General features: G+C 39.3%; 1 protein-coding gene across 1 annotated transcript in view; it reads right to left on the bottom strand.

The window, feature by feature from the left end:
• ACSS3 (acyl-CoA synthetase short chain family member 3) overlaps positions 1–15,104 on the bottom strand; it is a 72,627-nt gene that overhangs the window by 12,596 nt on the left and 44,927 nt on the right. Inside the window, exon 10 of the mRNA XM_088531197.1 lies at positions 1,242–1,337. Coding sequence (XP_088387323.1) covers positions 1,242–1,337 — 96 coding nt within the window. The remainder of the gene's footprint in view (positions 1–1,241; positions 1,338–15,104) is intronic.

Genomic DNA, 15,104 nt, shown 5'->3' with positions numbered 1-15,104 from the left:
CTGATAGCTTATGTGATGCAGTCACATTCTTCCACTTTTTCCTATTTAATACAACTCAGGATAAACTTCATGGTTTCCTTCCAGAGCATTTTTTAATCTTCATTCAGTAACTGTGAGTGCTACAGTCCAGAGCTGCTGAAAATGATCTTTTCTTTAAAGTTCATTTCTACTCGTATTCATTAGAAGAAAAGCTAGCTAAGTTCCTTCTGCCAAAGGATGTGACAACTCTTCCTGAAGATGGTTTAACCTTTGAAAAATGCAATTATTTTTTGGACCTCAAGTAACTCTTTAAATTTCTATTGAAACCAGGATTTCCAGGTATGAAAACATTTTAGAGTTCTTAAGCCTCTGACTGCACCCTCTGCATTGAAATGCCTTCCGGACAACAAGAGCTTTCACTTTTCATGCGGGTTCATAGCCTTCCATTTCTCCCAGCTAGAAATTAAAATGCTTTCCAAGGGCTGAAAGATCACATGCTTAACAGCTCTTTTAAATATGAGCCTATGTACCTAAACATAAAGGCAAAATGGCTTTGATTTTAAAAAAGGAATGCAATGTGAGATGGGTTCAAACAGAAGGTTTTATCCTTGCCAGGTTGCCTTTTAGCTCACTTGATGTTATTTCTGAAGACACAGATTGTTTTTAGTAAGAATTCTCCTTATGAGCTTCAGGATACTTCTTATATAAACATGTAGCGCCAAAAGAAAATCTAACCAGGGTGTTTCTGAAACTGAGAAGTATACAACTACATTGCCAAAACCACAACTATTTCAGCTCTGAAAGTACAGCCATGACAGAACACACTAAAAGTGCAATTTATTGCATTTATGTGTCTGGCTATCATCTCTCTGCTGTTGATGATTAACATTTTTCTTCCTAATTTGCCAACATACCATTTTACTGCTGCTTCTCATTTAACGTTGCATGTGTGTAAATGTAGATAAGGCCTTAAAGCACTGTGCTTTTTCATACCTGCTATATACACTGTAGAATTAATTGCTAGCCCTCTAATGTAATAAAGGTAAGAGTAGTTGATCACTCATACTGAGTTTAATTCTGCTTTTCTTAAGCATAGTCATACCTCACAACGCACAAAAAAGGCAGCGCTTCCTGTTACAGGAAGAGGAAAATTGGTTAATAAGACTATAATGTACTTTCTCCACGAGGTATGTAAATTAAAGAGTGCTTACTCAAGAATATAAGTAATTTCCTTTCTAAAAGCACATTTAACACAGCCTTACCGTTGTATCCTGGGACTGGTTTTCCTGCCTGCCCGGGTGGAGGCGAGGTAGAATTCCCCAGACCAATGCAGGAAGCAGTAATTGCAGAGCCAGTCTCTGGTAAGAAAGAGAACACAAACGTGCCAGGTAAGATTGTTCTTAGTGTCATTCAGTATTTATTGGTGCTAAGTTCTGCTTCTGCTACAGCGCATCAAAAGAAAATCCCCGACACGCAACAGAAGAGTCAGAGTTTAGGAGCTTTGTATGTATTATCTAATGAATATAGTTCACCACAGAAACCCGAGCTCTGCACAGAACGGCTTTTGACAGTCCATTTGACAGTAAACAGACAAAAATAAAAACATTCTGCATTATAGCTGGTGCCTTACTCTGCTATAGGCGAGATGTTATCCCAGGCCTGTAAGATTCCTGCCTGCATCAAACCCATGACACAAATACTGTGTGCAACAGATGTATTTAACAGGCTATTTCATAGGTCAATACCCTTTGGACAACCAAATTTCAGAAAAAAAAATCCATTATTGATTGATCACCTTGTAATGTAAGGTGCTATCAAAATATTAGGTGTTCTGTTTTGGAGCTGAAACGTTTGACCCATTCACAGTTTGGAAAGGTAGATACATGCCAAATCTCCATTATAATGCTGGTGAGGAAGGGCAGCACCTCAAAGTTGACTTTAAATAAAACAGACAAGTCAGGAATAACTTTCTTATAATTCTGGAGGTCTCAGTGAGCATAGGCAGGTCAGACCTAAATTTTTAACGCTGACAAAATAAATTCAAAGGCACTACTCTAAGGAATAGGGAGCAAATTATCACAAGCACAAAACAGCTGTTTTTATCTCCCTCATCAACCAGAAATTAAAGAAAAATGCTAAGCTTTATTAACTACTACAGTTCAAAGATACTTTCCTTTCTTTTTTTTTTTTATTTTTTTTTGGTCAAAGACAAATGTCTCCTGACTTTTGAACTGACCAGGAGGAAGACATCCTCTCGTCTAACAGCAGACAACTAAACTGGAGACTTGCTGTAAGGAGCCTCTGCTCCCTCCACGAGGCCCACGGGAGGCAAGTAGGGCTGGGAGCCCCACTGACATCAGAGACCCACTTCAGAACTGCTGGATGAGACACAGAATCCCAGAATGGTCGAGAGTGGAAGGGACCTCTAGAGATCAACTAGTCCATCCCTCGTGCTCCAGCAGGGACTCCTACAGCACGTGGCACAGGGCGGCATCCAGGCGGGTTTGGAAGGAACCTCCTTCACTGCCTGCCCTTCCAGGTCAGCTCTGAGACCTGCCTGCACACTCCAAGGCATTCTCAGCACCCACAGGAACAGCTGCTGCCATTGCCAAAGGAAATTTCTGCAGAACAATGATTCTGTCAGAAAAATGGATAAGGAACCTGATCTACTACTAAGATTACGTATGATTTGGAACTTGATGAAAATTTCTTATTGCAGAGGTCTCAAAATTAAAAAAAAACAAAATAAAACAAAACAAAAACAAGAAGTTGGAAGAGGTGGTGTCAGGATTTGTGTCATCTCTGAAAATTAATTTGGACTCACTGGCTATTTAATACCCTGCAAAAAAACAATATAAACAAACAAAAAAGGAAACATCCTCAAACAGATTAGTCTGTGTTTGTTCCTCCTTTTTGGATAACAGCAAATAAGACTGAATAAAAGGCCACTTATTCTAAATCACAACCACAAATCCTAAAACTTGTGATCAGGTCTTTGTAATTGCCGCTATTTATTCTGCTGTCTTCTCAATGACCAGTGGATTTATGTTATTTTCGCATTCAGTCAGCACTCTAATCGCTAGGTTGTCGGTTCAACTCCCGTGAGTTAGTCAGGCTTCTCAAAGCTCTGAAAAAAAATCTGTTTTGTCAGTTCTTGGACTGGTTATTAATCGAGAGAGAGAAGCTTAATCCCAGATATATCCCCTGGGTATTTTAGGTTAACAACTCCTGAACTCCTGAACCCTAAAGATTCCCTTCCACGTTAGGGGAGGCAAGGAGTACTGTCAAAGGGTAGCACATATCTGTGCTGTACAGTTCTTAGGCAATTAACATTCACCTTCCAAAGAAGATGCTGGACTGAAATATTAATTACCCAAATGTATGAGAAAACAAGCAATCCCTTTCCATGATAACACTTTTTAATCAAGGAGAAGAAAATCTTGACCTGGAAGTAAAATTCAACTCAAAATCCTGCTCAAAAAGAAATCACTGCTGTTCAAGGGATCATAGACAACAGTGATGAGACTGTACAAGTACTACATGGCCCTTTTTATCTTTCCAAGAGGTAGATTAAGATGATTTGAGCAAAGTTTGGTGTCTTGGCAATTCAAGTCAGGATCTATATGCTGGTTACAGGACTCAAGTTTGAAAGCAAAAGCAGCAAGAGTTTGAAAAGGGGTATCACTCATCAAACGGACATTGTAACCCACCTACTCCTTTCATCAGGTTTCTGCAGGAGCAAACAGATATCCCTTTCACTTGCATGATGTGGTCTGGAAGGATTCCCAGTGCTGAAGTCTTTAATAACTCGCATATTTTTACCATAACGTATAGAACAGTAGATTTGTCTTCTACTCAGTCCCTTCTACAGATATTTAAGGAGCTAACCTTGCACACACTGGACAGGGGATTAGCTCACCTTCTGGCTTTGGAAAGCTTTCTGGGACAACTGGATGAGAAAACTGATTTGCTTCTCATTAACATCTTATAATGTGACAATGAAATGGCTGTTTAGAAAAGCAATGTTTCTCAATGGCATAGCAGTGTTTCACAATTAGTCCAAAAACTACATTCAACATCCACTTTGACTTAGAATGGAATAATATCTTTGATATTTACCTTTGAGAAAAATGAAGAGCACTTATACTGACACTTGAAAGACTGAGCTTGTGAGAGATCATCTTCAAAACTAGAGTTGTTGAAATGTCCCAAGTCTCTCCTTACATTATGCTACTGCTTTCTGAATAGGGGCTGATTAAAAAAAAATAAAGAATCAGCCTCAAGTTTCAAAGATGTGATTTTGTTTTATACTACTCTGCATGCAAATGGAATAGATTTTAAGGAGCTTTGATATTATTGAGCTATACTGTGCAGTTAATAAATAGTTTGAGACAAGCATGTTGGTGCATTTGTACCTAAGCAATTCCTGTGTTAGGAAAGCAGTTTGTATGTACTGCTAATTTGGAAGCAAAGACAACACTTGCTTAGCAGCATACAGAAGTCTATAAAAGTTTTTGTCAAATTTTATTTATCAGAATGCCTCCATCTGCCAATCTGCCCGACTTTTAAAAATGTGCTCTGCCATGTAATGCAGAGTGTATAGAGAGTACAATAAGTTCTGTGACCCTAATCCTCAAATTTATCCCCTTCGATATTCAAATTTAATTCTAAAATAGTTTTGAAAAAAAATATTCAGAACTTGACAGATGAACAGTGCCCTGTACCACTCACATTTCTGGTGCATTACAATTTCTATTGCTTTGCATTATGTCCCTCAACATGAGATGTGCACTGGCATACTGCTGCAACTTTATACTTTTTCCAACAGAAGGTGCCTGGGGAAAAAGGAATTCCGTATTCTGAGTGATAATGTTACATTTAGCTTGGGTTACTTCAAATTTATTAGGATTCAAAGGGGATAGATGGCATGTCTCCACTTGAAGCATATAAAAGAGGTTGGGAGTTGCTCTGCAGCAGGAGAGGAAGAGTAGAAGAAGGAACAACTGTCATACATTAGCACATTACCGTGTGCAGTAAAATAGAAACCATTAAATCCCACAGTGGCAGTGCCACTTTGCACCATTTTCCTATCAAAGCTGCCGATTTTGGTCAAGGGAAATCAAAGGGATTGCAGGAGACAGCACAGAGAGCATGGGAAGAAGGGTCTCCAGCGAGGGAGAAGGCTTAGTCAGTACCTGATAACTCATCCACCTGCACTGCACAGCAAGAATGAAGCTCTGAGCAGGCTCCTTGCACATGCATGGGCACATTGGGGTCATTTTAATTCTGAAGGGAGCAAGGAATGCAATAAGGGAAAGGGCACACGTTTTCCCAGGAAGGCAACAACTCTTTGTGCATCCAGAAACAGAAAACCACAGTACTAGATGAATTCTAAAATTCAAAAACTCATAGCAAGCCATACTCCTTCCCTATAATGAAACCAAGTCTGTGAATCACAGAAACAGACATCACAGAAAAAAATCTGAATAACTGGGTCTGAATAATCAAGGCATGGGAATGTATTTGTACCTCATTTCCTTCATCCTTCAACTTACAGTTTTGCAGCGCAAAGAAGTCAGGTTCCCAGGCAGTTATTTATCATCAGAAACGGAGCAATTCTGCCTAGATGGTGCAGGCTGGACACCTAATTACCTCTGTCATTTTGTGCTAATCTGTCTTTGGAAAACTCCAGCGCAGCCATACCTTCAGCAAGGATTCAAAGACATCTGCTGTGTAATTGTGGAATTTTGTCACGATGTTTTCTTCTCCCCTCGAGGAGATCTACACTCTCTGCACAGCTCTAGGTTGATGCCTGAGACATGATGAAGTGCTAATGTGTGGAAATACCAACTACACCTGGCTAGTGCAGAATAATTAACTACAAACAGCCTGATCCTAACTATTCATCAACATTACAACAAGGAAGTGGCATCTGGAGACTATTATCTCTGAGCATTAGAGGAAACAGAAGGGAAGAGGTTGGATGATCCTGATAGAATATGATGTGTGATGCTGGGCTCATAATTGAAAGTTTGCCAAGAAAAAAAAAACAGAAAACACAGCACAGATACACCGCACTGTTAGTACATGTTGATATGTAGTGATTTTTGCCTTTTTAGGGCAAAGGCTAATGAAAATCATTTTTCAAATATATAATAATTGTATCATGAAATTCCCATCCATTTTACTTACTATATCTTCATTTTGCTTCGATCTGTCATCAAATGAACTAAAATTTACCAAAAGAGCTCACATTTACTGAAATTCCAATTTTCTTTCTAATATATTTAGCACATATATACATCAGCACTGTAGCACAGAAGAATAACAGAGAAATGAGAGAAGCCATGAGAAGACAACAGTGACTGAAGAATGTGCAGTACTGCAACTTCTTAAGGACCCTCTGATTCAGTTTTACCAACTGTCAGAAAGCAAGTGCGAAATTAAATCCAATTCACACATTAGGCACAATTAGATTAGATTAAAGACAACCTGTCACCCTATATTCTAAAAGGTTTTCCAGGCCAACAGTGAAACACTGAAACCTCTGTCATATATAATTTTGGATTTCATTTCAGCTCCTTTTTTGGAGGAATCGGTTAGATATAGTAGCGAAGTTCATGAACAGTGATGGTAATTATCATTTCTTTTTCTTTCACCTGTCTATATTCTTAATTTATCCCTCTTTCATATTAAACATTAAAAACATTAAGTACTTAAGACTGAAATCAGATACCACAGAAAATAGCCAAAAGGGACAAATATTGGACAGCCATATTGATTTTCATTATTCATCATATGAAGAAGGCTGTTGTTGCAATTAAAATGCACAATTGGAGGCTGTTGTTTCATGGTTGACTCAATCTGATTAAAGTGCAGATCTGTGCAGATCGCTGCCAAAAAGGGAAAGCTTCATTATCCCTCTACACCTTGGCCCTGAGTTCCCATCTTTCTTTTCCCAGCATAAAGACACCCATGCTTTTACATGGAATTGATTTAGCCAAAAAACTCCATTTAATTATTTCACCCAGGTCACTTTTTGCCCAAATTACTCCCCTGATCTTGCTCTCCCTGCCGCCCCACGCATATTAGGACAGGCCCCAGGGAGTGGAGGATGGAGGGTGAACACTCAGCAGTGATCTGCACTCAGATAAGCTTTGACAGGTCACTAAACTATTCAGCCAGTTACACACTGTCAATCTCAGTATGTTTCACTTAAAAAAGGAAGAGTGTCACAAGTATTTCCTCCTACACGCAGTTTGTCCATTTAGTCTAACTCATGGTTCAAGATATCACTTCACACTTTAAACATCAAGTATGACACAGCTACACATTTAGAGACTTTTATAGACCAGGACACTTTTCTGATACATACCTTCAGTGACAGTTAGCTTTCTCAAAGCTCACCTGTGTCGTTTTTGTAATGATTTAACTTTATTTCAGATTCTAATCTGCAGCTCTATCAATGAAAACCACCCACCCACCCCAGCCGAGACACAATTTTCACGATATAAAATGCTCCTGTTTCTAAAATGGCACATCACACTATATTCATAAAACGTATTCTTTAATATTAATAACCAGTAAAATGTATTTGTTTAATATTAACAGCATAAATTCAGATTAATACAAAAACCATGGGCAAGCATTCCCATACTGTGATGCACGTGGACAGCACCAAGTGTGAGAGCTACAACCTCATGTGTATGGTCAACAAATTATCATAAGATTAATATTAACTTGACTGCAGAGTCACATTAATGTAACAACAGCTGCATAAAGCGATTCGGAAGCAGAATATTTATCTCTTTTCTTGTGAATGTACAGAATCACTGGAAACCATAAGATAAGCTATAGATATTAGAAAATATGAAGCTTGTTTCTCAAAATAAAATCCATTTTGTATATAATGTTTTTTCTTATAGTACTTGGAAATTTGTGCACCCTTCACTTGTAACTTTTCACTTCCAAAGACCACGTACTTGTGCAATAGCTCTATTGCAAAATTCAGTCCATTGAGTAAATAAATAAATAAATAAAATTCAAAGCAAACACAACAAATAAAGATTGCCCCAAAGCTCCCTTTCACAATCCTATCCAAATACAGAAGGTATTTCCAAATTGGGCTGCATTTGTGGTATTAATGCATACACGCACTCCAGGCCTCTGAAGATTTTAAAGCACATCCAAATAAGATCTCCAGAATAAATGAATGAACTGCCATAAAGTTCTAATTAGTTTACTTAAAGGGTGGTGGACTCCGACAAATATTAAAATCAAAGAAGGAAATTAGTTTAGTCATTGTGCAAGGCAGGCTAGTCATATAGTAGGGATTTATGCATTCAGGCTCCTTTGCCTCCAACTGGTAATTTATAATGTACATTCTGTAAATTGCCTATAGCAAAATGACAACCAAGACAACCAGAGAGAAGAAGGGAATGCTTTTTGGTCGTATTTTGAAGATTTCAGATGGCATATTTAAAGATGCATGAAGTTGGGCAGTGCACTGAATTATAATATATTTTCAGGCTGCAACTGCATTCCAGATTTTTATTTTCTTCCTACCATAACAGCATAACTGACATACAAAGAAATAGTAAGACACAAATGGAGATTATAAAAAGTAATTACACAACTCAATGGTAACCACTTACTGTTTAATCATTTGGGGGAATCGTTTTATGTTGTGTGCAGAGTAATATAGCCAAGATGGAAGAGAGAGATAAGATTACTGCTGAACAATTCCAATAAAATGTATCTGAATTAGGATTTAACATTTTAGAAACTCCTGTTCTCTGTATCTACTGTCACTGGGCAGCCTTAAATCTTGCAGGAGATTATTGCTTGCATGCACTAGCCCCATAGAGCTTAGCACTAGCCCTCTTGTTCTCAAATCATCAGTGAAACCATCTATTTTATACTAATGAGGACCTTATTCTCCGAGCTACAAGAAAAGCAGTTGCCACGCAACAAGGAGGAGATCAGCAACCTGTAACATTTTCGCACACATCCCGAGCGGAGCTGCTGTCACAGCTTCTCTCCCGCGCCCCGCTGAGGCTGCCCGACTTGTGCTGGACACGCCAGGTTGGAAAGGGCTCTCCCCTCCTTCCTCACTCACTGCACGGTAACAGCTCACAGATGGGCTCCGTAACTTCAGGTTGCTTCACATTTCTTTTGTTTTACATCATCGAGACTGCATAAATGAAAATTTAAAAAGGAGAAAACCACTTATAATACTTCATTCATATTAATGAATGTCCCTTGGCTGCATGTGGAAAGAAAAATCAGAAGTGATTAAGATTAATAAGCACTGAGAAGCTGAAGCCAAATGGGAGCAGGAAAGCTTAATGCATGCTTTCCATCAATTCTAGGTTAGAAAACGATGCTGTAAATGAGACAGGATGGCTACAGTACAGTTGATACTGAATTTGTATCAACACAGATGAGGTGTTTACCAGGATGTGGAAAAAGGACAGAATCCCAGGAGGAAGAGAGAACCTTCCCTGCAACTTAAGAAACACACGGGTTTACTTTCAAACTGTAATCATTTCCAAAAACACAAACAATTCGTCATTTTTTCCAAGCCACACTTCTTCTATCATTGAACCAGTGAGATGTTTGCAGCCTGGAGCATTTCCCTAAATGGTAGCCAATGTGTGAAATACACATCTGATATCACCCTAAAGAAATAAACGTTTTTGGAGGAGAAAATACATGGCAGGCCTGGTGGGATGTTGAAATGGGGCAGAAGCTGAACAGCACTGAGGAACATAAACTTATGATTTAATGATTCATTCCAACTAGAAAAAGCTTGTGGAGCATATATATAACCCAAACATACATTTTTAGATGTCCATCAAACAATCAGGCATTATATAACGATAAACAGGAAAATTCTGTAAAAAAAGCATTTCTCAGCTAAGCAGATGCAGCCTGAATTTCTGGATAACAATCCCCTATGCATGGAGGCAAGCTTGAGAAATCCCAAGAAAATCTGGTTTGGAAGATGAGTACAGATGATTATGAACCCGAAAGACTACAGAGGGCAACACCATCAGGGAAGCTAAGTGGCCCATTTCTGAATCACATACAATGGAGATGCTAAACTTTGCTAGCGAAAGCACTGATACAGGTTTCTACCACTCTGTGAACTAGGATTACACCAAAAAAAAAAAGGCCTGGTTCTAAGTACTGATGGTCTCCAGTTCTTCACTCTCTTTGCTACCTCCCTGGCAGCAGCATGCTCCGTGTTGGGCTTTTCAAAGGGTACAGTTTTATCACAGTTCCAAATAAATTCTCATTTAGGAAAATTCCCTAGCTTTGATACTCTATTCACCAGCCCATACAAAGGTCCAGAGTATTTCATATCAGAGTGAGGCTTAGGAAAGTCTAATTCTGCAAGTGAAGCACATTTCTGGGATGTACATACGGAATTAGGTCCCCTGTGATGAAGGGGGATGGGTTTCCCCACTCCTTCCCCACATCCGAACGGTTAACATGACTGAAACACTGGAAGAAAGGCACCAGCTGCTCCATTCAAGAGACTGTCTGGCTCCTCCAAAATAATTTAGCTCAAATAACGTGACTCTATAGTGGGAGGGGGGCAGAAGAAAAGCGTCAAATTCCATTCAAAATCATAGTATGTCACGTTAATCTGCTGTTAAGACAAACATTGCCATCTCCCAACCTCAAGAGCAAAAGCCACCACCAGAAGGCACCAGGAAAGAGCTCTCTGACTTTGGCACAGGCTGACCAGACAGACGGGCTGCACAGCACGTGCAAGGCTGGTTCTTCCTTTCTCTTAAGCAACTGCTATGAGACAACCATGCACTACTGCAAGGTCAATCCCCGCCTGTGGCCCCATATGAAAAAATCTCTGTATCTGTTTCTGCCTCTCTTTCCTCCAGTGACAAGCAAAACACTGTTTGAAGTCAGCATCCCGTCTTGAAAGTGAATGAACGCAGTGCAAACACACAATACTATTGACTTGCCGTCAAGGTTCGGACCAGCCTGATTCCAAACACCAAACTTTGGTTAAAACAATCTTCATGTTCACATCATTAACGGAGAGAGTGGAGTCCCCTGGGCAGAGAAACAGTAGTGACCCCTGCTCTCCTCCCCCTCTACGTTTCTTCCAGCTCTTCTATCCCAGTTCCCCGATTCCAGAAAGGCATTTCTGTAACTTTATATACACATATATACACTAATATACACACACACACACACACACACATACACTGACGAGGTCGTTCACGAACGAGCCGCCCTACGGCGGGTAGAGACCTCCCAGGATGGAGCTGCCCGAGCTCGCTCGCGGAAACCGTCTTCCCGGCGGCTCCCGAGGAGATTCTGCACGACGTTGCCAGGACAACGCAACGGAAACCGAGGGCCGCGGAGCCGATCTCGCTGCGCGGAGACCGCGTTCGTAAACTCTTCCCCATAAAGGGCCGTGGCAGCAAGGAGCCCACTGGAAGGTACGACAGGGATTTCGCCTAACTCGGAGTCACGTCCTTTGCACTGCGTTCTCCAAGACGACTCTTTTGTTTCCACATTAGGGCATAAGATGTTCCACATAATATGTTTCCTCACAATCTACTGGTATATCCAGGACTCCAATGTGGAATTACCATTCAGCATTATGCCAAAAGCATGTGCTAATAAAAATAACCCCAAAATGGCATTTGTGTGTTCATGGATAAGACACAGATAAGGAGAAAAAAGAAAAGTTTTAAAGTGAAAGTGTAAATTAACCCTGCTGCAAAGCTGCAGGAATTCCTAGCAGGGAATTTCTTCATACAGTGACAAAGTACACAAGATCTGCACACTATAACCACTTTTTTAGCAGCTGTAACTTAACAAGCATCCTAATATCTACTGCAGACAGACATTGGCTACTGAAAAAAACAGCTTGTTTCCATAAGCTCAGGAAAGGTGCACAATCTGTTTGCAGCTCTGTCCCGGCACTCAGAATAAAGGAATACAGTTACTAGCCCCAACTGAAATTACACACTCACAGGCTCCACAGTTTAAATTCCTATAGCGTAAGGAGGACGCAACCACAAAAATGTACAGAAAAATGTATTTTGACCAGTAGTTTATGCACTTCATATTTTATTCACTGAATTTTCAATTTCAGATGTTTCACCTGAATTTGCCTATACATCTTTAAAGAGAGAGTTTCAGAACATTTCTCTTTAGAAATATCAAGAGGAAAAAAAACCTTGTTTCTTATATTTAATATGAAGAAACGGAAGTGTTATTTGTTAATTTTTTCAAAATTGTCAGAAAATATGTGGGGGAGTTTCATTCTATTTCTCTGTAGAACAAAATCCTGAGTAGGTGACATGATTGCAGAGGAGGATGTTTAACACAAGCTTTCAGAGCCTTCATGTTTCAATCACCTCCTCACGTCCTCACTGCTATAACAATTTTTTTTTTAATTCTAAAATCTAAAGCTAGATCCAAAAGAGGGTAACCCAAACTCACGTCTCCTGGTGTACTGAGGCCTCTTCAAAGGATTTGACACAGCTGGTACGACCTGAACATCGCTCAGGTTATTTCAAATATCCTTGGCAGAGGGCCCTGTAACATGTTTAGCTGGAACACTTAAACAAAACTACATTATCATTCCCCTTAAAACACACCTACTCACAAAGACACAGAACAAGGTTCAAAACGTGCTTTTTTGTTTCCCTCCGGACAAAATATCAGAAAACATATGTAAGTATGACAAGAAAGTTTATCTCTGAGCAAGAAAAGCTCTGCTTTCTAACACTGAATTTGCAATAGCCTCCTGGATGGCTTGGGGCAGACACTTCCTCAATTTAATATTGCAAGGCTGGAATAGCACTTCACTTGCTTCACAAGGGTATGAAAAGAATTAAATTGACTGTGTTTGCAGAATCACTTTGAAGATGAAAATTGCTATTTTAAGCCTAAGTGCCATTTTCTTATAAATATGCAAAAACTGAACACCTGCATAAAACCAAAACAAGATTATCCCCTGCCTGTGCATACATGTGAACAAGACTTGAAAGTACCATTCCCTCATCTCCTTCATCTCCCCGTTTCTGAAGAAGACAGCAGGTGCCTATCAGTCCTTATGTCCTCAGCTCCTGCTTGGCACTTACTGATCTGTGGCACACATTTTCACATCTTGCAAGATGTGCTTACTGTGTTTGTTACACAAATAAACAAAAATGCAACAAAGTTGCAAGCTACAAGGCTTTCTGGGCATAATGGCTTTGAAGTCCCCTAATGAAAGCTCCCTACTGTTTCAGAGTACTGTTTCAATTCAGAGTGATTTCATGTATTTCATAAACATATCACAGACAAAATGAGGAAAAAAAGTACCCCTACCTAAATTTCTTTGTCCATACTCTTTCATTCCTAGTTTCAATATAAGGCAAAAGGACCTAGAGCTTTGAGCATACCTTATGAAACCTGAAAAAAGTGCTTTACATGCCCCTTTTCTCTTTTACATCATCCTTTTTCATGGCAGCCTTTTATTTTCCTTCACTCATACTCATTTCTGTCTGTAAATAATAACACAGCTCTACAAAGTTGACCTGTTTCCTCCTCTCAATAATATATAAGGCCACAGAAATTACCTCAGCAAATACTAATTACCCAGTAACGAGATTTCCCTCCTCCATCTATTGTTTTAGTCTCAGCTGAAAAGAGGCAATGACTAAGATATAATTATACAAGACCTACAGTATTCAGGTAAATTTAAATGCTATCATTTCTCAGTTTTACAAGGCTCCTGCTTTAGAAGAATACGTACAGTAGGAAATCCGGGAACAAGGAACAGTTTGCCAGACTATCTAAAGGTCAAAAATATTACTATATAGAAGTAAATCATTTCCTTTGAATCTTGGGCCCAACAAACACCAGTTTAGAACCTTAGATAAAATTTAATTACAATAAAAGCCATTTCCTAAAATAGAGTATTCTTGTTATTTTGAATTAGAACTGGCTATAAAAATCATTTAAAGAACTTATTAGCTCTACATGACATGTCACAAAATAACTGTCTCAGACTGTCTTATTACATGTGACTAATGGTCTTGTTTGTGCTTTCAGCTGTGATTTTTTACTTTAGAAACAGTTGAAAACCTTTTTTTTTCTGAGCCTCAGGCTCCTTTATTCTGTCATCATTCACTAACCATGAATATCTCTAATATGAAGTGATAAACGTAGTTATCTATTTTATAAGATATTCTACATTCAACACCTTATAGCTTTGACCTAGTACATGCCCTTCCTTGCCTCCATCTCCCACATTTATCTCCATAATGCTTCCTAAAGGCCACAACAGCATATTAGCAAATCCTACCTTATCCATATTTATTCGTAACAAAGGAAAGAGGAGCTGTCTCTAGTAGTGAAAAGCACGTCTCTGTTTGTCACTAGCTTCTAAAAATGAACCGTTTCAAAGAAGGCCGGACTCTTCTTGGTGGTGGTATTTGACCAACAAGAGGCAAGATCCAAAACCTGCAACTTGAGGAGTTGAGATCGGAGTTTAGGAAAAACTCTTGGACCAGGACAGTTATACAGCACTGGAACAGGTTACTCAAGGGAGTTATGGAATCGTTAGAGGATTTCCAGACTCACCTACATAAAGTCTTCACTGTTGACAACAGTCCTGCTTTCAGAGGGAGGTAGACTACAACATTTTGTATGATTCAATAGCACCATTTCTGTAATTCAACACCATCTACTTAACAGCTGCTAAAATCAAAACAGAGCCAGCAGCTCCAGTGGTTGTTTGAAGAGATGGGAGCCGCCTCACTAGTAAACTTTCGTAGAAAACCAAGGGAGACTAAGAGGGAAGAACAATTAGCAGTGTTTGATTTCTCTCTTTTAGGATGGTATTTATTTTATTTTAGCTGTGTTATTTTAGCTTTCCACATTCTCTGTTTCTGGCTGAAGCTTCTTCTTCTGCAGCTCCTCATCTCTAAATCAGTCCTTTTGTATGCCTTTGTCTCACCAACTTTTCAACTGTTTTAAAACACTTTAAATGGATACCATACCTCCCCCGTGTAAATGTCAAACAGTGAAGGGAATGCACAACGAGTGTTATTGAGCTTGCACGGTTTTCTGCTGTAGCATTTACAAAAAAA

This window comes from Tinamus guttatus, unplaced genomic scaffold, assembly GCF_059628265.1.
Source record: "Tinamus guttatus ecotype Peru unplaced genomic scaffold, ASM5962826v1 Tinamus_guttatus_pri_ptg000399l, whole genome shotgun sequence".
Lineage (NCBI taxonomy): Eukaryota > Metazoa > Chordata > Aves > Tinamiformes > Tinamidae > Tinamus > Tinamus guttatus.
The sequence above is the reverse complement of the archived record's forward strand: the minus strand, read 5'-3'. Positions and strand labels throughout refer to the sequence as shown.